This window comes from Aptenodytes patagonicus, chromosome 1, assembly GCF_965638725.1.
Source record: "Aptenodytes patagonicus chromosome 1, bAptPat1.pri.cur, whole genome shotgun sequence".
NCBI classification, from domain to species: domain Eukaryota; kingdom Metazoa; phylum Chordata; class Aves; order Sphenisciformes; family Spheniscidae; genus Aptenodytes; species Aptenodytes patagonicus.
In genome coordinates, this window is record NC_134949.1 from 224,930,181 (window position 1) to 224,952,159 (window position 21,979).

A 21,979-nucleotide genomic window follows, 5' to 3' on the forward strand; every position below is an offset into this window, starting at 1 on the left:
CCAGAGCTACCCCCGAGCCCAGCGGGCTCTGCTGAGGTGGGTCGTCTTCAGTCCAAGTCCCCCCCACCCCATAAAAATCACTAATCTGCTGCACAGCCCTAACCGGTCCCAGGAGCAGCACGGATCTTTCCGTAAGACTAGATTAAGGTTATCTGGCCTCAGAATGACTGCACGGAGCCAGCTTGGATCTTCAAGCCTAGCCCAGGGAGGTCACCCAGAGGAGACCGAGACTTGACAGCATTTCTTTATGTCTGATGAACAAAATGTCAGGAGTGTTCCAGCTATATACTAAAAAAAATGAAAACGAAGACAATATGGTTTAGGCTTACTTTGTTAATACAGAAAAATGGCTAGGTGTCCCACAGGTGACATTTTTCTCGGTAAGTTCATATAAAATAAACAAATTCATTGTGGGTGAAGGAGGAAAATGCTGAATGTGAAAACGCCGAATGTGAAAATGCCGAATGTGAAAACGCCAGCGTTTTTTCTAGCCTTAGTTGCCTTCCAGATGTTAATCACTTTCTTAGTTCTCATTACCTACATCCTCGGACTCCGAGTCATCAGTTAAGGAGGCCCAAAATTACAGAGCACTTTCTGACTGTTTGGAAAGCAAAACAAGAGAGAAACTTGACAACAGCAGCGACGTTTCGTCGTTTCCTAAGGAGGCAATGCTCAACAGTGTCAAAAACCACAAGGTGAAAGTTGTTTGTAATAATCCATTTTATTTTGCAGTTGAGGCGAGCTAAGAATTCACATCATTGAAACAGCTTCAAGCAGTAAATCACTGAATTTTTGTAGCTGGGTGATATTAGGCTGGTACCTTAGCTCTAAATGTGTTAACAGCAGCTCACCGTTAGCTTTCCTGTTACGGCCAGCAGAGATGAAACTGGGGCTCAGCAGGACCTGCGGTGTTCTTCATCTGGTGGTGACCTACTGAGCAACCCTGGACAAGTTGTATCACCTCTCTCGTGCCTCCGTTTCCCACTTTTATAAAGCATTTTAAAAACTAATGACAGACAGTGATATACAAAAGCCACGCGTTATTATTTATAACACCATACTGCTGGGTATTCTTTCTAAGAATTTGCTCAATTATATGCATTTAAGCAAAATTTGTTCCTCCTTCCAGTAAGGGAAAGGAATACAGTGACCATCAAGCACTCCTACTTTGCGTTACGTTCTCCACGACCTGACATCCTCAGATCCCCCATCAGCAGCTTAAATAATACGATTCTCATCAATTACAGCCACTGGTCTAATTAATGAAACTTTCTGGGCACTTACAGAATAATCTGCGTCTCACCACACTTCTTTCCATCCCCGAAGACAATGGAAGGGGGAAGACAATGAGCGGTAGCTTGGAAGCACCAGCGGTGAGACGACCCAAGGGAGGAGCAGCGATTTTCACGTGGAGAAGGTGATTTGTATGCAGCCCAGGTCACCAGGACAAAGCCGTGCTTCTCAGCTCTTCGGGGGCTCGTAGGAAACGAGCACAGCAGCCTCGCTGCGGTTCTCGCTGGATTATTAGCTCCATCTCCGCTCGCATCGCTACAACCTGACTGATACAGACTCCAAAATAATCCTTTTTCTTCAGAGCAGCCCTTCCGGGGTAGAAGAGAGGCACATCAGCTCGCTGCTAGATGAGAACCACTCACAGCTACTGCAGCTGTCTCTTTTCTGCCATAAACGGTGAATTTTCAGCTTCCACGAGTCTTAGGTTGGTAATTTCAAAAGTAAAATTGGAAAATCAAGGAAAAAAAATACTATTCGTATCAGCCTGCTAGCGATTGAGAAAAGAAGCAAGAAACCCACTATGCTTTTATACTAAGATGAATGCAACGTTGTAGGTAATTTAAATTTTTAGGGAATTTAAAGACTGTTTGAAGTATCTTCTGTGTCTTGCATAAGAGAGAAATAGTCCAGATTCTAACAGAAGTTAAATTATTTCTTGGTCTTTTTTTTGTTTCCGAGTTAAATGGCCTAACCAACGGAGTTTCCACTTCCCTTAAGAGGTTATTCAGTGAGTCGATACGCGTTCCTGACATAAGCATCTCTCTCTCAAGTTCATTCTATCGCCCTCAGACCACTCCTAAACTCTCTCTTCCTCCTCAAACGCCTTCCCGTCACATTTTTCCTCCTGGTTAAGATAAGCGCAGAAGCCTCAGCAATGTTTAGGCGCTGGCAGCTTGCCAGAGGAGCCTTTTATATACAGCCTTGTCAGCTACAGGGATTGTCACCCAGGACTATTTGTATTTAAATCCACAAAGACGTTTCAAATGCTTTCACTGGAGATAGCTTTGTGTGTTGCCAGTTAATAGATATAATGGGGGGGGGGGGGGGAATAAGTAATACGTATTATATTCAACATACGTATTTATTTTACAAATCGCAAGAGCCTCAGGGCTGAAAGTACCTAAATTCGGCACGGCTTAAATCCATCAAAACGCCACCGCGCATCAAGCTGAGCACCTATTTAAGCACTCCGCTACTCGGAGGCAAAAACTTGATTATATAACCTCAGATAATGAAAAAAAAAAAAAACCAAAACCCCTTCCTTGTGTCATTCTGCGGCATATCAGAGAGCGAATTAAAGTCGGTACCCTCTGCTATCTAGGGAGGCAGATGCAAACCTCCATCTTCTTTGTAGCGTGCTGTATTGGTGAATCATAGAATCATAGAATCATTGAGGAAAAGACCTCTAAGATCATCGAGTCCAACCGATGAAGAACGTATAAACTTGCTGGGAAGAAAGCAAAGCCACTTCTCAGAGTGGAAAGCACGCGAATAAGGCAAAGTATTAAAGTTATCGCTCCACTGCACAACTTGTGTCCTTATCTACGGTCACATACGCGTATTACAAACCATCGGTAACCCTAGCACACTTCTGCAACTCAAAAAACATATCCCAGAGCAGCATTCAGCAGAATTCAGCCACAATAGGACCTGATTAGTGTTATGTTCTCCCTCGAGTTGCTCTTTTAACCCATCAACAGACCACGTATTGCTTCGAAGTTCAAGACAACTCATCAGTGAATTATTTGCTCCCGATTTTGACCAAATATTTTTACAGGGCTAGATGGGCTATATAAATGCTGGGGAAGCAAGTGAACACATCAACTGTAAATGATGTATTCGATCACTCCGTGGAGACCGGACAGCAAAGGCAGCTCCACAGACAACAGGATAAACAGTTAACGATCGTAATTACCTAATGGCCAATGAAACCAGGCATCGGACAACCACCGACCTCGTTTTTCCTAGCAATGTGATGATTCGTAAACTCTTTATGCCCAACTGGTTTTGAAGGACCCCATTCGTTTGCCGTGCCCTGAATTCAAGAAATCATATTGACCCCGGAACACCTTGCAAAGGGAAGTTTACTTAAACGTGCAGCATCGTTGCAGAGTGAAAACAGCAATGGAAAAGGAAAGCACGTTGGTGCCGAGTTTGCAAACCGCAATCAGTAACGCCTCTGTCACTGCAGAGTCTTCACTGAAACTTTGGGAAAAGTTCACGTACTTTTTAAGAGGTTGGTCTTAACACCGGTTGTTAGCAAGGCTCGCGCAGGCAAAAAAAAAGGATAACCTAGGGCTCCTGGGTTGAGGCAAGCAAATCGGGAAAATAAAAGATGACTCAGATTCCCTCACTTTAACTCCTTTGCGGCGATATAAACGTCTGTCTGTCCGTTAGCATGTGCTGCCCGCAGAGCAGCACGGTAGGCCGTAATCATCTGCGTGGGCTGGCTGAACGCTTCAGAAATTGCAGCAGCTCCGGTGGAAGCGAGGACTGGACTCGGAGCAGTTGGTTGTAATTTAGAAGGCTGCTTTCCTACTGCAGGGAGGGAAGCAGCTGTAGGGCAGGACGCAGACTGCTCTGAGTAAATGGCTCGGTACGGGTCACTTGGAAAGCTATGCCTGTGCACAAAACCACGTCATTTGGGCCGACCCTGACACGAACACCACCCTCGCATGAAAGCGAGCAAAGCCAACAGCCCTCTGGATTTCCTCGCATTGAAGATCTGATAAAAACCTGAGGAAAATCAGCATTCTTTGAATCAGAATCGTAAAAAGAAGCAAAAAAGATCCCAGTGAAATAGGGAAAATGCAATGGGAATTGGGTCTGATAACCTTTTAATATAGTCACAGACATTGCTGACTTTCATCTGCAAAAAACTAACCACGAGGGAGGAGCCAGGATGCTGCGTTACTCCAAGTTACTCCAGCCTCCAAGGGAAGGTTTAGATTGGACGTGAGGAAAAATTTCTGTACTGAAAGAGTGGTTAAACATTGGACCAGGCTGCCCAGGGAAGTGGTGGAGTCCCCATCCCTGGAGGTATTTAAAAGACGAGTAGATGAGGCGCTGAGGGACATGGTTTAGTGGGCCTGGTGGTGTTGGGTCGACAGTTGGACTCGATGATCTTGGAGGTCTTTTCCAACCTGAATGATTCTATGATTCTAAGTTAGGGTTGGAGTTAAGTTGCACAGTGGTCACTAGTATTGCATACTCAGCGTGCACTCACATAGTGTCAGAGGTCCTCTCTCATACAGTGTGCAAGACTGAAGTTATTCCCCACCTTTGCCTTCCCGTTCTCCAGAACGGTAGGCAAACCCTGGACATAAGCACCTTGTTTTTCATCCTGTCACTGCGAATTTCAGCACGTCTCAAAGGAAGCATGGATACAGATATACAAAAATACCTCTACAGGATTAACCCCACGTTCTTTTAGTTCTTACAGACAGGTTATCCCAACAACAATGCAGCTGTAAGACTTGCAAGAGAATATAATAGCAGTAAGAGTCATGAAAGCATTTCAGACTTCAAATATTCTCTTGCAAATAAACTTTTAACGGCAGGAAACCTGCAGGAGCACACGATCGTACTTAAACAGTACAATCGGAAAATAAAGGCATACTGACTTTCACCCTGGGAAAAAGACATGCAGTTCATTTCCAGAAGTACATTAAAGAGGATATTTTACAACCACTATTAAGTGATAGAGAATCCTGGATTTAAGATACAGCTGACCTTAAAAGACACAGCGGGGGCGGGAGGGAAAGCAATTAAAAAAATCCACGCGAACACACAAAATTCCTTTAAGAATACTTTATCCAGAGAATACAGACTCTATGTACAACACTACCAATACAATCTATAATCCCCACTCAGTGTCAATAGACCATAGACAGACACACTTGGAAATACACTGTGAATGACACCTCCAGAATAATCTGGAGGATTATTTCAGACACAAAATCACTGTCATACAAATTACGTATGTACACTTCAAAGGCTACTCTGCAGGAAAAAAAACGGTTTCGGTGATTTCTGTACTCTACAACAGAAGCTAATTTTTGGAATTTCCAACTAAGTAGTAATGTAAACGAATTTTCTTTAAAAATAATGGGCTTCCAGTAATCTTGTTGGTTTTTAAAGATAATTAAGTTCATTTTCTTTCCGTTATATAGGAATCACTTAAAAATTAGTCTCCGCATAAAAAACATCATCCAGCAGACTTCAGTAAGTTAACTTTGTGCACAAGTCATTGCATTCATTTCATTAGGAAAGCTCATATGCGAGTATATACACATTTAGAAGGTAACAGCCATAAGATGCTTGTATAGTGATTCAAATGATGCAGTAGCAACAGAAGCTTCGGTCAGAAGTAGCCGTTTAGAAGTATGTGCCACGGTTAATTTACTTCTAATACCGCCATTATAATGTTCTGGTTTTGCTTGTTCAGAACCCTAAGGAGGAGTTTCAGCACGCACACGCTTTTGTTCGGTGAATCAATTTGGAGGGGAAAAGGCCCTTCAATCTTGGGCAAAAGATAATAACAATTATTGAAGGGTGAAAAAGTATTTTTTCATACTGAAACGGGTTTTAAAAGTGTTGGAAAATTAGGGTGCCTCACATTAACATTACCCAGCCATGCCTCCAAACTATTACTGCAATTGAAGATGATCCTGCCCTCTCCTCTGCACTCCCTTGCACCAGCAGAAACATTTGTGCAATCTGCACAGCAAACCAGATGGCAGTTACCCGAATTAAATCTAACCTGAAGGTAAATGAGTGTATTTAGAAAAAAAGTTCCTCATCTGACTAACTCCCTTAGACGGTTCACTGTATACGAACGTTGGCAATCGCCCAGTAAAGTGTAAGCAGTCAGACGCAGCTGAACGTACCTTTAGCATTGGCTTCAGTGATGACGCAAAAATACTTAAAAGGAATGAACTCAGCTACATGCCCGAGTTAGAAATCTGGCAAAGAATTAACACCAAATAAACGGATGCTATCGAAATTGGTCCAACGAAACATGCTTTGAGGTTCCTAGCTTGAAGGGCACTTGATGACAAGGCTTCCTCATGCAAAAGACAGCTTTCGTCCAACGCATACTAAACAAAAAAGCTCACAAGTTTTGAAGCCAGCCGAAAGGAATCGAATGAGTATTTTTTTTTTGTTGTTTTTCCTTTATGCACTTTTTTGAAAGGGACACGCCCTTCGGCTATTTCATGTATTTGGATTATGCTTCCTAAAGCCCAACAAATCTCCCTGTCAGGACGCTTTTCGTGTGATTTTAAAGCTATATAAAAGATGCACGAAAGCTGAATTCTTACCCCATAGCACTACTACACCTGAAACGGTTACCGCTTGCCTTTATACCTTTCACGGCTGCTGTATCTACTTCCTCGAACTACCAGCAGGCCACGTTTGGTGAACGAGTCCTTTTTCTCCTCCCAACTATCCGGTTTCCCGTTTCTTTGCGCTAAGCTTCGCTTCATTTTTACCTACGACAGACCTGGCCCAGCCGTCACACTACGCATACTCCCCCTCCGACTGCTTTACTGCTTAAAACACGCCTGGTTTCTCTCATTATCCATCCGGGCCGCGGAGTAACGGCAGCCTCCTGCAAAGCAAAGCGGAAGAAGACAGACACGGTGAGAAGACGATGACCTCACTCCGCATCCCAGGTCCGTTTTTAAGGTAAACGCGCTCGATGCGCTCCCCGCCCCGCAGCGGCCCGGCGGAAGACGGGCCGGCCCTGCCCGGCGCCTCTACGCATGCGCGGCGCCGCCGCCGCCGCCGGCCGCTCCCCGTGCGCAGGCGCGCCCCCCTCGGCGCGCGCGCCCCCCTCGGCGGGGCAGGGCCGCCCCCGCCGCGCCGGGGGCGCATGCGCACCGCTCATCCGGGCCCCTCCGGCGCGGCGCGGCGCATGGGCACTCTCCCGCGGGCGGCCGGGCGCGGTGCATCGTGGGAAGGAGGCGGCTCTTCTCCCGGCGGAGGGCGGCGGTGAATCCTCCCGGCCGCTCACAGCAGTGTAGAGCCGCTTCCCCCCCCTCCCCTACCCCCCTCCTCCCTCCCTCCCCCCCGTCCTCCTCCTCCACCCCACATACACACCCCCCCCCCTCCTCCCTCCGGCCCGCGGATTTAAAGGGGCAGCGGCGCTAATCCGGGGGACCATGCCGAACTTCTGTGCGGCTCCCAACTGCACCCGCAAGAGCACCCAGTCCGACCTGGCCTTCTTCCGCTTCCCCCGGGACCCGGTCAGGTGAGACCCCAGCCGGGCACTGCCGGCGCCGCCTCAGGAAGGCAGCCCGCGCTGCAGAGGGGGGGGGGCGGCGGGGCGCGGGCGCGCTCGCCTCTCCCCTCAGGCCCCGCCGGCCCGCAGCCCTCCGCTCCGCCTGAGGAGACACCGCGGCGGGGAGGCGCCTGCCTCTCTCCCTCCCGCTTCCCCCGCAACCCCTCTCCGCGCCTTCTCACCTAGGCGGGGGGGGCCGCCGCGGTACGGGACAGGGAGGGTCGGCGGCAGGCCGGGCCGGGGCCGGGGGGGGGGGGGGGGGGGGCGGTGAGGGGCCGGCGGCCGCCCGGAGCTGCCGGCTCTCCTGGCGGAGGCCGCGCGCGCTGTGGCGCCGGGGGGGCGGGGCTCCGCGGGACCCTCCGGCCTGCGGCGGGGAGGCGGGCGAGCAGCTGCGCATGCGCCGGGGCGGCCGTCTCTTCCCCCTCCCCGGGGGTGGGGGTGGGGGGGTCGTGGGAGTGACGGTGACCGGCGGCGGTGCCGCTCCAGGGGGTGGCGGGTGAGGGGAGTGGGGGGGTTGAGGGAGTGAGGGGCTGCCTGGCTGTGAGGGGAGCGGGGGGGCTGAGGGAGTGAGGGGCTGCCTGGCTGTGAGGGGAGCGGGGGGGCTGAGGGAGTGAGGGGCTGCCTGGCTGTGAGGGGAGCGGGGGGGCTGAGGGAGTGAGGGGCTGCCTGGCTGTGAGGGGAGCGGGGGGCTGAGGGCATGAGGGGAGCGGGGGGCTGAGGGAGTGAGGGGCTGCCTGGCTGTGAGGGGAGCGGGGGGGCTGAGGGAGTGAGGGGCTGCCTGGCTGTGAGGGGAGTGAGGGGGCTGAGGGAGTGAGGGGCTGCCTGGCTGTGAGGGGAGCGGGGAGGCTGAGGGAGTGAGGGGCTGCCTGGCTGTGAGGGGAGCGGGGGGGGCTGAGGGAGTGAGGGGCTGCCTGGCTGTGAGGGGAGTGGGGGGGTTGAGGGAGTGAGGGGCTGCCTGACTGTGAGGGGAGTGGGGGGGTTGAGGGAGTGAGGGGCTGCCTGGCTTGGGGGGGAGGGGGAGGAATGCTGAAGGAGTGAGGGGCTGCCTGGCTGTGTGGGGAGTGGGAGGGAGTGAGAGGGTGCCTGGCTGTGAGGGGTGTGAAGGAGTGCCTGGTTATGAGGGGCTGCCCGGCTGTGAGGGGTGTGGGAGGGTGTGAGGGGGTACCTTGGGTGTGAGGGCGTGCAGATCTGTTAGGGGCGTGGGGCAGCGATGGGATGTATGGTTGTTAGAGGTGTGGGGCAGCTGGAGGGGTGCAGGAGCAGTGGAATGAGGCAGGGGAGCCCGGGGAGCCCAGGCGTCGTGGGGAGCCCATGCAGGGCCGGCACTGGCTCAGAAGGTGGAAGTCTGTCAGTCGTACTGCACGTACAGAGGTGAGGTGGCACTGGACGACGAGGTGTGTGCGTGACAAATAGGACACCGGTGTGACAGGCAGCTGTCACAGGATTGCGAGGATGATGGTTGGTGGCGAAGCATCACGAGCAACAGCAGAAATGATGGGATATTCAGGTTCCCAACGGGTGAAAAGCAGGGGTGGTGCAGGTGGTAAAGCAAGAAGTGTGTGAGTGAGAGGCCGTGGAAAATACCATGAAAAATAAATCATGCACTTAGATGTAGAAACCCCCATGTAGAAGCTCACCTTTAAATCTAGATAACGCTCTTAAAATCATTTGACTTAACTTGTTCCTCACAATTCTGGAAGGTGCATAGGGGCCAGAGCAATACTAGTTCTCTCTCTCCTAACAGCAGGTAATTAAGGCTGAAATTTTTGACTATTTATACGTGATACTCGCTTCCTTCCTTCCTTGAAGCTGGTTGACCTGATTTTTGGAAACTTTCAAAACCCGTGGGAATTGTGGGTACATAGTTTTTTCTAAGAAAGCAGTCCCCTGTAGGTGATTTCAAGCGAAGATACAAAAACCTTATATAGGTAGGAGCTGCTGCTCAAAGCTGTGTTTTCAGATATGTCGTCAAGCTCTCCTGGGTGAATGCAATGCCTTGCGTTAAAGCTAGGATAACCAGACCTCTTTCTGATGCCCATACATGCAAGGTTTTGCAGTACAATCCTTATTACATATGTTTGTGCCTTTAATGAAAACTGAAATTGAAATAGTTGGTTGCCTACTCTTAACCTTTTGTTTGTGTGATTCACTCCTAGCCTTGTCTCTTTCCACCCTCTATCCTGTGAGAGCTGCAGGTTCTTGCACAGTCAAAGGAATGACTGCAGTTTGTGCGGAATTGAAGAGATTTGGTGCTGTCTGAAGTTCGGTCTTAATTTGTAAGGAGTCCGTGCCATAAAATCCGAGTCATGTCAAGTCGTGCAAAATTGGTCAATACGTGACAGTTTATTGTATGAAGAAAATACCCCCTTCAGTTTATAATTTTTCTATTGAAAGACGTTCTGAAGGAATGTTTTCAATGGTAGCAATACAGAGATATATACAAAAATGTGCAGTTAATTAAACAATGCACTAATTTCAAAGATTTTTTTTTTAACACTGTATTTTGGAATTAGACTACTACTACTTTTAACCACCATTTGTGGAAGTTTAGAAATAAAAACCTTTTGAAAAAAACAATGCTTGTCAGCTACAACGAGTTGAACAATATCGTTTTACAGATATTTCTTTTGCAAACATTAAAGTGGATTGCAGACATGGTTTTAGGAAGCATGTGCTGGCTTAGGTTTCTACAGTATGTGAGTAAGCATGCTTTCTGAGCACATGACTACTTCATAATCCCCTTGAAGTAGTTCAGGCTAATACGGTTAGTGTTCCTGTAACAGAATAGTAGAAAATAGAGTTAAAATTGACCCGGAAGGATCGTCTAGACCTTTCCACTGTCCAAAGGAAGGATAAGCTATACCTAAACTGTTTCTAGCATCTTTGTTGTGCTCTTAAAAATGTGCAGTGACAAGGATGACACTCTCTTTAAGTTCTCTACAAGTTTTTTTCCCCCCTAGTATCTTACACCTCTCTCTTTTAACCTATGTTAAAATGTCCAAAGCTGGTCATATGTTCTATTTTAACAGCAGCATTTAAAGACTGATAAATCCATGCAACCTTCTGGCTTTGTAGACTGGAGGATGTTAGTGGTTTATTCTCCTGTTTGAATTATGGCAATCATCTGCAGTTGTAAATGACAATGTGCTGCTCGTACTGCTTGCTGTCGTAGAAACCTCTTGCGATATCGATCAAACTGGTCTGGTGAGGAAAAGTACTTTATGCCAAAAATATGTTGCTTGTGCTTGGCAGCTTACAGTGAGAAAGTTGAGTATAAGGGCATTAGAATACGTCTTTAAAAATAAATTTTAGTTTTAATAAAATCATTGATGAGAAATACCTGGTCCTAGATAAATTGTCTCTACTACCTTACTGCTTTCAGTTTTTCCACAGTAACTGAATAACTGCCTTTACGTTTTCCCAGTTCAGTGCTAAGCAGTTCCAGTTAGACATCCCAAGTCTGATCTTTTGAGCGTTAGCAAGTCTGTGAGAGCTAACCAGTTACTTAAGACTAGCTTCATTTATTGTCACTACCTGAGAAAACGAGAAAGGGTGCACAGAGTAGGCTTTGAAAAAGAACCAGCCGCGTTTAATGGATGGCAAGTAGTCTTTTCATGTCAAACATTAATGTAAATAGCCTCTGTTACCCCAATAAGGATGTGTATTTTATAGTTCTGTACAGCCTAGGCAGTGATCCCCACAGGACGATCTGTCTGTTTGACCCTTGTCTGTGTTTCTGACTCTGTTCGACATGGTGGTTTGAGTTACGGTGAGGTGTTGAGTATTTAGAACAAACTACTACTTCAGCAAAGGGATGCTGTTCTTCTGCAGTTGACCAATACTGGGGTAACATAAAACACTCTACCCGCACCTAAATAAAATGCCATTTGAGCTTCCATGAGATGTCAGCAGATCTCTGAAAATGTAAGGTTTTGTGACTGAAGAAAGCCTTCTTAAAAGCTAATGAGTGATACCTAAGCAGTGTTGTAATACATTGCATTGAAATGGCTTTTAATTTGTGCCAAATATTTTGCAGCTAAAACACTTGTGCAACAGTATACCATGTGCGTTAGCTGAATACTAAGAAAACTGGAGAAATTCTTGTACGTAATTTTATTCTAAGGTCTTCTTAATTGCTGCTTGGATAATACCATGCAGAGCTATGTTGGGTGATTGCAGGGGTCTGACCTCCTTTTTCTTTGTTCTTGCATTCCTCGTTCCTCGGAGAGCGTTCGATTTGGAGCCAAACTCGTAGCAAGACTGAAGGGCCGAATTCAGGCTCAGATGGAGTTTGCATGTTTGAGTCCAGTCGCATAGCCTCCACCATCTCCCTCTAGTCCTGTAGCTACCTGAGAAAATGTCAACGCTCCAGCCTTTGCCAGCAGTTTCCTAGATGTCTAGAGCTCCGGTTTCCCATCTGCTGCTCCGATGGGATGAGGAGCTTGGCGCCCGTGTCCGATCAGGATCCGCAAACTGGGGCTTTGCGTGCCAAGGGCTTCTTTTGGACCGTGTGCTCAGACAGTGTTGACTTCAGCACAAAAGGCAGCGGCCACAGCCACTTCTGTGTAACTGTAGAAGGAGTTGGGAAGGGAGAGGAGTATTGGGTGGTTAATTTAATCTTTGTGAGACTCATTTCCCCAGTAAGACCCCTCTGAAGAGCTCACGGTATCTTTTGCCATCACTGATTAGTCCTATCTGGTCCCTAGCTATTACTAGTATCTACTTAACTTGTTCTCTGGTTGGCAGCAACATCAGAGGTGACGGGATTTGGGCTGATTTTTGTCTGTCCTTGACAACTGTGTGCCAGTTCTGGTATATGTGCTAGATGCACCATCGCTGCCACCGATTTGTCCCTATGCGGTTGCCAGGAGGTGATTCAGAGGAGCTATCCTAATGTGAGGAGCTCTGACTTTGCCCCCTGGCAGTCTTCCTCAGCTTCCCTGAGTCACTGAGAGAGGCAGGTAAGACCACTAGGGTCAGGCTCTTCCTCTGGATACCCCTCTGGTCTGAAACCCTCCCCACTAACTATAGGGAGGCTCATGAGCCTTTGTGACAGCCCGGTGCGATCACCTTTAATGAGTTATCTAGTAATCAGCACCCACTCAGAAAGTATGAGAGCCGGTTTCAATATGATCTGCATGCTAAGGGTCTCCCGTGTAAAAAGACTGTTTATACCATTTGGTTAAATGAAGAACGCTCTCCTGTTCTCTTGTTGGCGTGATTGCACTATCCAGCAAGAGTACAAGATCTGTGGTGCCAAAAAACTGAGCAAGAAACGATATTTTTTTCTTATTATTATTTTAAGTCATTATTGAGGATACTATGTCTAGATCTACGAGAGCAATATTAGAAATGATTCCTGTTTTACGGCACTTGCTGTCACTGTTATTTTGATATTTTGCATGAATGAAAAATTAAGACGCACAAGCAGTTAAGCCAGCAGAGATCTGAATCCAAGATTCCCCCCTTTCATCTTCACAGTTGCCCTTTATTGCACTCAGTTGAAGTAGAGGTGATGGTGAATCCACTCAGAGCTGTGGATTTCCTCATTTGGGCTGCCCACCAAAACATCTGGCGAGACAGCCTTCATTCCTAAATTGTTGAATAATCACTAATTATTTTTCCTCCCTCCTTGCTCCTATGAGCAATAATTCCATGTTTGCAGTAAAAAGTAATAAAAAAAAATTGCTTTCTCGTAACTTCTAGCTGTTTCTTGGGTCAGGACTCATAATCTTTTTAATTTAGGAATAAAAAAACCCAAAACATTTAAAGCCTTTTGTTTTTAAATGGACCGAGTAATTTTTTCACTTTCATGAATTTCAGCAATGATTGGGTTGTGGGGAGATCTCCCCCACTTTGCCTTACTGAAATAGTAGACTCTTCATGTAACTTCTTTGTTTAGGTTCCTGGAACTTTGTGGACATTGCCAACACAACGCTTTAAAATACGAGTCCGTGTTGAAAAGTATGTAGCGAAGTGATGGGTTGTAAAGTAAAATAAGTCACTGAGACTGTAGTGAAAGTTCCTTCTCCTTTTTGCTGTAGAGTTATTGTCATATTACCATAAATTCTTTATACTGTAGTTGTGTCTGGCGTTCTTGAGTTTGTCTGGGGAAGGATTTACCCGAGGAGGAATGGGAGCTGGTGTAACCACTCTGTACAGTTAGAATAGTGAACAGATCATCAGTCGTGTTCGTGTGAAGGTTTTTAGTCATCCGTACTGTATGTTTTCAACTGTCTGTTTACTTACGTGCTGTTGTAAATTGGTGGCTCTGTGAAGCCACAAGGTGTAAGCAAGTGCATTAAAATAATGCTGCTTCAGAGGGTTATTTTTGCAGGAAGAGAATGACTTTTTTTTTTGAAACTTTTAAATACAGAGCTATCAATAGCTGCTGGAGTCTTGTGTTTATATATATATATATTACTGCACAAATAAAATAGCAGATGAGTTTTACTGGAGTAGTTGTGCAGAATCAGTCTATGCATGTTGTTGCTCAGAAATCCATAGCAAGAAAGTGATTGCATAGACCCTGTTGGGGGAAATATAAGCTGACTAATGCATTTGCATCAATTACTGCAAATGGTTTACTCACCAGAGGAAACAGTACCTTGCATATCTAAAAGGAGCCCTATTAGTCGGGGAAATGTTTCTTTAGCTTTGTTTTATATCTCAGAGAACTAATCCAAAGCAGAAGTAAATGTTGTAAAGATACGTGTCTAATGAAAACTTACTTCAGGCGTGTGAGCACTGTCTGTAGACTGATTGCTTTTTTATTTTTATTATTTCACTTTTCAAAAATCTACTCTGAACTCCCCAATGACCACAATAAATAAGAAAAATGCTGTATTTTGGAGGGAGGCAGAGAAGACAACTATTTTAATAGCTGCCTTCAAAAACTTATGACTTTAGTCTACAAGCACATCTCTTGCTTTTTTAACTGTTCTTTTTAAGATTAAGTTCTTAAGAATTAAATGGTCAGGTTTCATGAGCAGCTGCGTTACAATCTGCTGTGCGTGTGAGACAAAGGCAAGAATGTATAAAATAAGGGAAAAGATTCCTGAATTTTCTGGGGCGGTGTTAAGCAAGAATATATACATTAAGGGAAAAGATTCATGAATTTGTTGGGGTGGTGTTAAGTGGTGAGCAAAAGGAGAAGAACAAATTTTTAAGAAGACTTGATGGTATGTTACAACGGAAGGTGTACAGAACTTTCCTTAGCCTTGCATAAAGGGCAAGGCTCACTGCACTCCAATTTTGAGTACCGTTTGAAATTGTAGGGCATTTTGTTTTCTCTTAAAACTAGCTAATTCTTTTGCTTACATGCAGATGTCAAAGATGGGTAGAGAACTGTCGAAGGGCAGATTTAGAAGATAAAACTCCAGATCAACTCAACAAGCATTACAGATTGTGCGCTAAACATTTTGAGACTTCTATGATATGTAGAAGTGTAAGTAAAACCAAGCATTTGTTTATTGCGTCTTGCAAAATGTGACTAACATTTTTCATCAAAATGCTGCATTTTAGTCTTTGATCTCCTGGGTAACTGGTCCCTGGGAAAATTAATCTCTGAGTCTTAATTGAGATCGTTGTCATGGTCCAGGGCACCGCACAGACTCGCAGATGTTGGCACAAAGGATGAGGTGGAAAGGAGCAGTCGGGGAAGAGAAAAGCAGAGCTGCTCCTGCTGGTTTAATATGTTTGTGGAGCCCTGGTCTTCACTGCAGTTCTTTCCTCATGCAAAGCAATGCTCAGTTTGTTTGTTGTCACTAGATGTTACAACATTATATAAATTTATTGGGTGTAAGTATGTAAGTTTGCATACCTCTAATTATTTAAAATCATTAATGTGCTGTTACTGAAGTGTGTACATGGTGTGATTCAGTTAAATTACACTCTTTTGTGGCCAAGAGATGTAAACATTCTTTGCATCTGTCAAGCTTTTGGTTCCTGTTTTATTTTATCCAGCTAAAATCAAGGCACTGTTTCCTGTTAATGAAATAATAGCTTTCAATTCTTCTTGTTAACATGATAACGCTGATTTTAACAGCTTACATAACAGTAGGAAATGGTGGATTTGGGGCTTTGTATCAAGTTTGAATTTCCAGGCTGAATTTTACATTGATAAATAGGCAAAATCAGTCCTTAATTATAAAGGATAGTTAAAATACGCAGGTCAGACTTTGAGCTCCTGGTGGTATTACACATGACAGGGTCTCTGATTAGCCAGCATCCCAGAAACGAATGAACAAATGAATGTTGGACGTAATTCTGAATCTGAAATGAAGCTTTATGAAACTCAGTTTGTTTAAAATGTGTTTCAATCTAATGACAGGTATAAGCATAATCAGTTAAAATTCTGTACTTGAAATTAGCCAGTTTAGACGATGTAAGTTTACAATATATCCAAATATAAAATTTTACTTAAAATACTTTAACTGCTAGAAACATTTACATGACTATCTAGAAGTCTTTTCTTCCTCCTGCTCATTTGACAGATACGTTTTCCTTCAATATGATCTTTCACGATAGTGTTTTGTGGAATTCATAAGTCTACATAAAGAAGCAGTTGAACATTTTCATTGTGAAAATGGTTATGTGATTGTTTCTAGAATTGTGAAATAAGTGATAAAAACCAAAGCTCAATAGTAACAGAAGGTTTCCTTTCTGATGCATAGATGTCTCTTTATCCAGAAAAAAAAAAAATCATAATATTACAGCGTTAATTATTGCATCTGGGATCTTTGATGTGAAGACAATGGGGAAGAAAAAGTGTTTGTGGTTTGGGTTGGGGCGGTGGGGTGTTTTTTCAATATCTCTTTTCTATTTTTCAGTGTTCTCTTGACACCCCAAAATGTGAATCGCATAGCATAGCTTTCTCTTTGTTTTGAAACATCAGAAAGTGAAAATACTTTTTAAAAAAAGGAAGAAAAAAGAAAAGGGGGGGGCATGGCATCCGAAATTCTGGGGGCTTTTTGTGCGCACACACAGTGAGAACTCCCCAAAGATATCCTTAATCTAGATGTCTGTCTTCTTACAGAGCCCTTACAGAACGGTTTTACGGGATAATGCTGTTCCAACTATATTTGATCTTACAAGTCACTTGAACAATCCCCACAGCAGACATAGGAAAAGGATAAAAGAGCTGGTAAGATTTCATGTAAGGTTTTTTTTTTTAATATTAAAACCATAAAGGCAAGTAAGTTCATGTGAAACTTTTGTATAAAAGTGTCAAATAATAATATTTAGCACTTGAGTGTACTGCCTATTCTAGTATCTTTTTGTTGATTATAAGTTAAATGCCCAAATATTACGCTGATAAAAATTTTACCTACTAAGGCAGGTTTAATGAAATAATCTGGAAGATGAAATGTCTTGATCCAGAGATGATTCTGTCTTCCAAAGAAAGTGCATAGCTTCTTTTTCCTTGTTATTACTGCGCTAACTGAATACAACTTATGCACAGTACCCTGAAATTCTTGCTACATATTGATTGTGATCTTCAGTTCACCCGTTAACTTTTGAAGTCTGCACCAATTCAGACATGCTTGTTTTAGCTTATTGTTCTGAAATGATGATCCATGTATAAAACCAAGATCAAGCGGTTTTTTGTGGAATTGTGTGTTGTCAATACCTCTTTTGTGTTATTTATAAAAAAAGTGTCTCTAGGTCTCTGGTTGTAAGTATACTGACAATTAAGAGGAATTCAACTCCTAAACTCTGCTTATATGTTGGAAAATTACAGACAATTTCTAAATGTTTCTTCATGAGTTTGAGTCTGTTTATTGACTGAAAATAGTTAAAGACGGTTCTTGTCTACTGGCAGTGCATGTTCATATTGAAACAGAATTCTTTAATGGAATCTATTTACTAATAATTATAAAATACATACTGAACAAACTCATAAGTATGGGAATCTTAGCAGTAATAGCAACCTATTCTCGTGTAGTTAGTAGATATGTGTCATGGCAGCAATAAACTACCTGAAGAAACCTCCTCTTGGACCTTCTAGCACTTTTTGGTAAATATTAACACTCTTAAAATGGTCTCAACTACAATATTTGTATCTGATCTTGATGTGTTTTAATACTTTAAGGTCATGTGCTAGACATTATCATCAGTATAAGTGTTTTGTTTTGTTTTTTTAAAGAGTGAAGATGAAATAAGAACACTGAAGCAACAAAAGAGTAAGTGGGCAAAATAATTGAGTTCATAAAACCTTTGTTTACTAAGGCTGACAAGGTAATGCAGGACACATAACTGTAAGTTTATATGTATCAGGAGGATAGTTGAGTTGCTGCTTGATTCAAACAGCCAGTCTAAACTCTTCCCGAAATACCCATTCACTTTTTTCTTCTCTGGACTCCAGTAACTTAAAGGTAATGGGGATAGTAGGGGAAAGCAAATGTTATGTTTTATTCATGTTATCTTGACACTTACAGTATTTTACATTTTGTAGTTGATGAAGCTTTTGAACGGGAACAGGCAACTCAAGAATTGAACGAAAGCAATGAGCAAAATACTGTCTCAGAGGAAGGAGGGGAAGAACGAGAGGAAGAAGCTGTCCCCTTAACACTGGAAGAAAGAGAAAACAAAGATTACCTTAAATCTTTGTTTGAAATTTTGATCTTAATGGGTAAACAAAATATTCCTTTGGATGGCCATAGTGTTGATGAGCTTCCAGAAGGTATTTTTACTTCAGATAACTTTCAGGCTTTACTGGAATATAGAATAAATGCTGGAGATGAAGTTCTGAGGAAACGATTTGAGATGACTGCAGTCAATCTTGAGTATTGTTCGAAAACTCAGCAGAAACAAATGCTTGAGATCTGTGAAAGCTGTGTTAGAGAAGAGACACTGAGGGAAGTAAGAGACTCGCACTTCTTTTCTATTGTCACTGATGAAGTAGTAGACATAGCAGGAGAGGAACACTTGCCGGTGTTGGTGAGATTTGTTGATGATTCTCATAATCTAAGAGAAGAATTCATAGGGTTTTTACCTTATGAGGCTGATCCCGAAATTTTAGCTGTAAAGTTTCACGCGACTATTACTGAAAAGTGGGGTCTAAACATGGAGTACTGTCGAGGTCAAGCCTACATCGTCTCCAGTGGGTTTGCTTCTAAGATGAAAGTTGTGGCTACAAGACTCCTGGAAAAGTATCCGCAAGCTGTGTATACGCTGTGTTCCTCGTGTGCCTTAAACGTTTGGCTGGCAAAATCCGTTCCTGTTGTTGGCGTTTCCATTGCGTTGGGAACAATCGAAGAAGTTTGCTGTCTTTTTAATCAGTCTCCGCAATTACTGGTAGAACTGGACAACACAATTTCTGTTCTTTTTCAGAACAACGAGGAGAAGGGTAACGAGCTGAAGGAGATCTGCCGTTCTCAGTGGACAGGCAGGCATGATACTTTCGAGGTTTTAGTGGACCTCATGCAAGCACTGGTACTGTGCTTGGATGCAGTAAGCAGTGACTCATCCGTCAGGTGGAACAACTTTATTGCCGGTCGAGCGTTTGTACTTTCAAGTGCATTAACAGATTTTGACTTCATTGTCACTATCGTAATTCTGAAAAACGTTCTGTCTTTTACGAGAGCATTCGGAAAAAATCTCCAGGGACAAACATCAGATGTGTTCTTTGCAGCTAGCAGTTTAACAGCAGTGTTGCATTCTCTGAATGAAGTGATGGAGAATATTGAAGTTTACCATGAATTTTGGTTTGAGGAAGCAACAAATTTGGCTACAAAACTGGATGTACAAATTAAACTCCCAGGAAAATTTCGCAGGGCTCAACAAGGTAACTTGGACTCTGAGGTAACATCAGAAAACTACTACAAAGAAATCCTTAGTGTCCCCACAGTGGAGCATATTATTCAAGAATTAAAAGATATATTCTCGGAACAACATTTAAAAGCTCTGAAGTGTTTATCGTTGGTGCCCTCAGTCATGGGGCAGCTCAAATTCAATACATCTGAGGAACATCACGCTGACATGTACAAAAATGACTTGCCTAATCCAGACACACTTTCTGCTGAGCTTCACTGTTGGAGAATCAAGTGGAAGCACAGAGGAAAAGATATTGAACTTCCAGCTACTATTTATGAAGCACTTCACTTGCCTGACATAAAGTTTTTCCCTAATGTTTACGCATTGCTTAAAGTCTTGTGCATACTTCCAGTGATGAAGGTGGAGAACGAAAAATATGAAATAGGACGAAAGCGCTTAAAGGCATACCTGAAAAACACCCTGACAGAGCAAAGGTCAAGCAACTTAGCTTTGCTGAACATAAACTTTGATATAAAACATGACTTAGATTTAATGGTGGACACCTACATTAAACTCTATCCAGATAAAGTGGAATTTCAAGAAGACTTTATTCCCTCAAACAACTCTGAAGTAACAGAAGATGCTTAATTTTTTAAGCTCTAAGCAACCTGTTGAAACAGCTGTTTCTTAATTAAGTTTCAACGCTAAGAAAAAAACACAACTGTGAAATCTATAAAATCACTGCAATTGTATTTCCATTTTAGGTCTCGGACTGAAGAAGCTGTGGTCAGTGACCCAAATTATGTTTTGTTAGTCTGCATTAAATGTGTTATGCGAACAAAACCAAGCCTGAAAACAAGCCCGTGCTCTTGGCAGGGGTGCTTTCTACATCTGATTGACTTAACTAGATGCTCGTTTACTTTATTGCATCTTGGAAAAAGTACATTGTGATTGTAGATCTGGTGAGGCTGTTACATATTCACTCATGAATTAGGGTAAGAAAAAAACCCTCAAAATGTTAAAAAGAGTGTCATCCATTTCAGTTCTGTTACTTAGGGTTTTATTCTTTTTGAAAACTAAAAAAAAAAAAAAGGTCTTTGTATATTTAATTGGCATTTTGGAGAGTGGATGCAGCTATTGCGCGATCCTCGCGCTGTGGACTGTTCACGGTGTAAAGTGAATGTTAGTGGTACAGAGGTACGTTTACGGTTTCATTGGAAGAGTCAACCTCTTTAATCTCTCGATGACTGTTTACATTCCTTTGTGTGAGACACAAAACTCTTTTTCTTTAGGCTTTTAACAGGCATGGCGGGAGTGCTGAAATTCCTAAAAGACACTAAAAACTTAAAATTTATTCCACCAACATTTAAATCTGTTCGTTCTATCCTGACTCTGACACAAACCCGTGCATCTTATTGTCTGTTTATTTGTAAACTCACCCAGGAAAGATTAAAATAAGACTTTGTTGTTTGTCTAGAAGTAAGATTGAAAATATTGCTGTTATTTTTGGCAAGAATGAAACATTTTTGTACAGTTTATTGCAATTTAAAATAAAATGTGAATTGCTTTTTACATACTATTGAATTTCTTAGTAAAGCTGTGCCTCTTTGAGAATGTGTATTCTTTTGTAAGGTACGTTTTAGTTTTGGCAACTTTTTCTCCGTTGTTTTTGCAATTCTAGTGAGTGGCGTCTTAAGACACAGGAAACTTTGTGTAATAGCACTTCTGATCTGTATATTCTGCTGAAGGTTTTTTTTTAAGGTATTTTGAGATAGCACTAAATACAGTGCTTTTAATTGTCAAGTTCTGTCTAACTGAAACAGGTGGAAATAGATGAACTTTGAAATGGTTGAACAGTTAAGTTTTGCAGCTATCCTGATGCATGCCAATTTTAGCACTTATTTACAGTTGTCCTTTTATGTACTTTCCAGTTGCAGTGGGAAAGACCCCCAGCAACAGAAAATTGAATGATTGTACAGACTATGACAAATACAGTTCTTAATGTTTTAATGCAGTCAAAGAAGAAGAATAAATTTGAAGAAAACCCCTTTACTAAGTAAGCTTAGATGTTGAAGTGGCTATATACATCTTAAGGAATGCTTTCACGAGCTTTTATTTACATTGGAGTAGTAAAAATTACTCTTAAAAAGTATTATCTTTTCTTTCCACTGCTATTTGTATATGCTTTCTGGCATGCTTTCATGTTAATGCAATTGTTGCCTTGATCGTTAAAAAATGTTTTATCTAATAGCTTGCTCTGTTCCTCTGAATATATGAAAATAGCCCAAATCTATGTTAATGCTATAAAAAAAGGCATTTTTTTAATTAGAAGTCATATGGAAAATTGTCTTTTTTTTTAAAGAACATCTCAATTACAGTTTTAATAAATAAATAAAAAAATCTTTCCCATCCTGGGAATGTCTGTGAGTTCCCCTGCTAAAGAGAGCAACGCGAGGTGGTCGCGACCTCTGAGACTATGAGCCCCACATCAGTAGAGTCAGGTTGGGTGAGCCCAGGCTTACAGGCCTAATCAAAGAAGGAAAGTTGATACCCCGCGCCATAGAATTGGCCGAAAGAGCTGAAGAGTGCTTTCTGACTGTGTAAATGAGATCTTTTTGACCGATGTACTGAGGCAAATTGAGGAAG

The 21,979-nt window shown here is 43.2% G+C and overlaps 1 protein-coding gene across 2 annotated transcripts; it reads left to right on the forward strand.

Annotated features, from left to right (window-relative positions):
* The first annotated feature begins 7,420 nt into the window (after positions 1-7,420).
* THAP12 (THAP domain containing 12) lies at positions 7,421-20,912 on the forward strand. 2 transcript variants are annotated; one of them, XM_076328486.1, is made up of 5 exons: positions 7,421-7,546; positions 14,903-15,023; positions 16,614-16,721; positions 17,724-17,760; positions 18,033-20,912. In XM_076328486.1, the coding sequence occupies exons 1-5, from the start codon at positions 7,458-7,460 to the stop codon at positions 19,979-19,981; spliced, it is 2,304 nt and encodes a 767-aa protein (XP_076184601.1). In that variant the 5' UTR covers positions 7,421-7,457; the 3' UTR covers positions 19,982-20,912. The 2 variants fall into 2 exon arrangements, with proteins under 2 accessions (XP_076184601.1, XP_076184599.1); XM_076328484.1 differs by lacking the exon at positions 7,421-7,546 and adding an exon at positions 8,797-8,947.
* Positions 20,913-21,979: the final 1,067 nt, after the last annotated feature.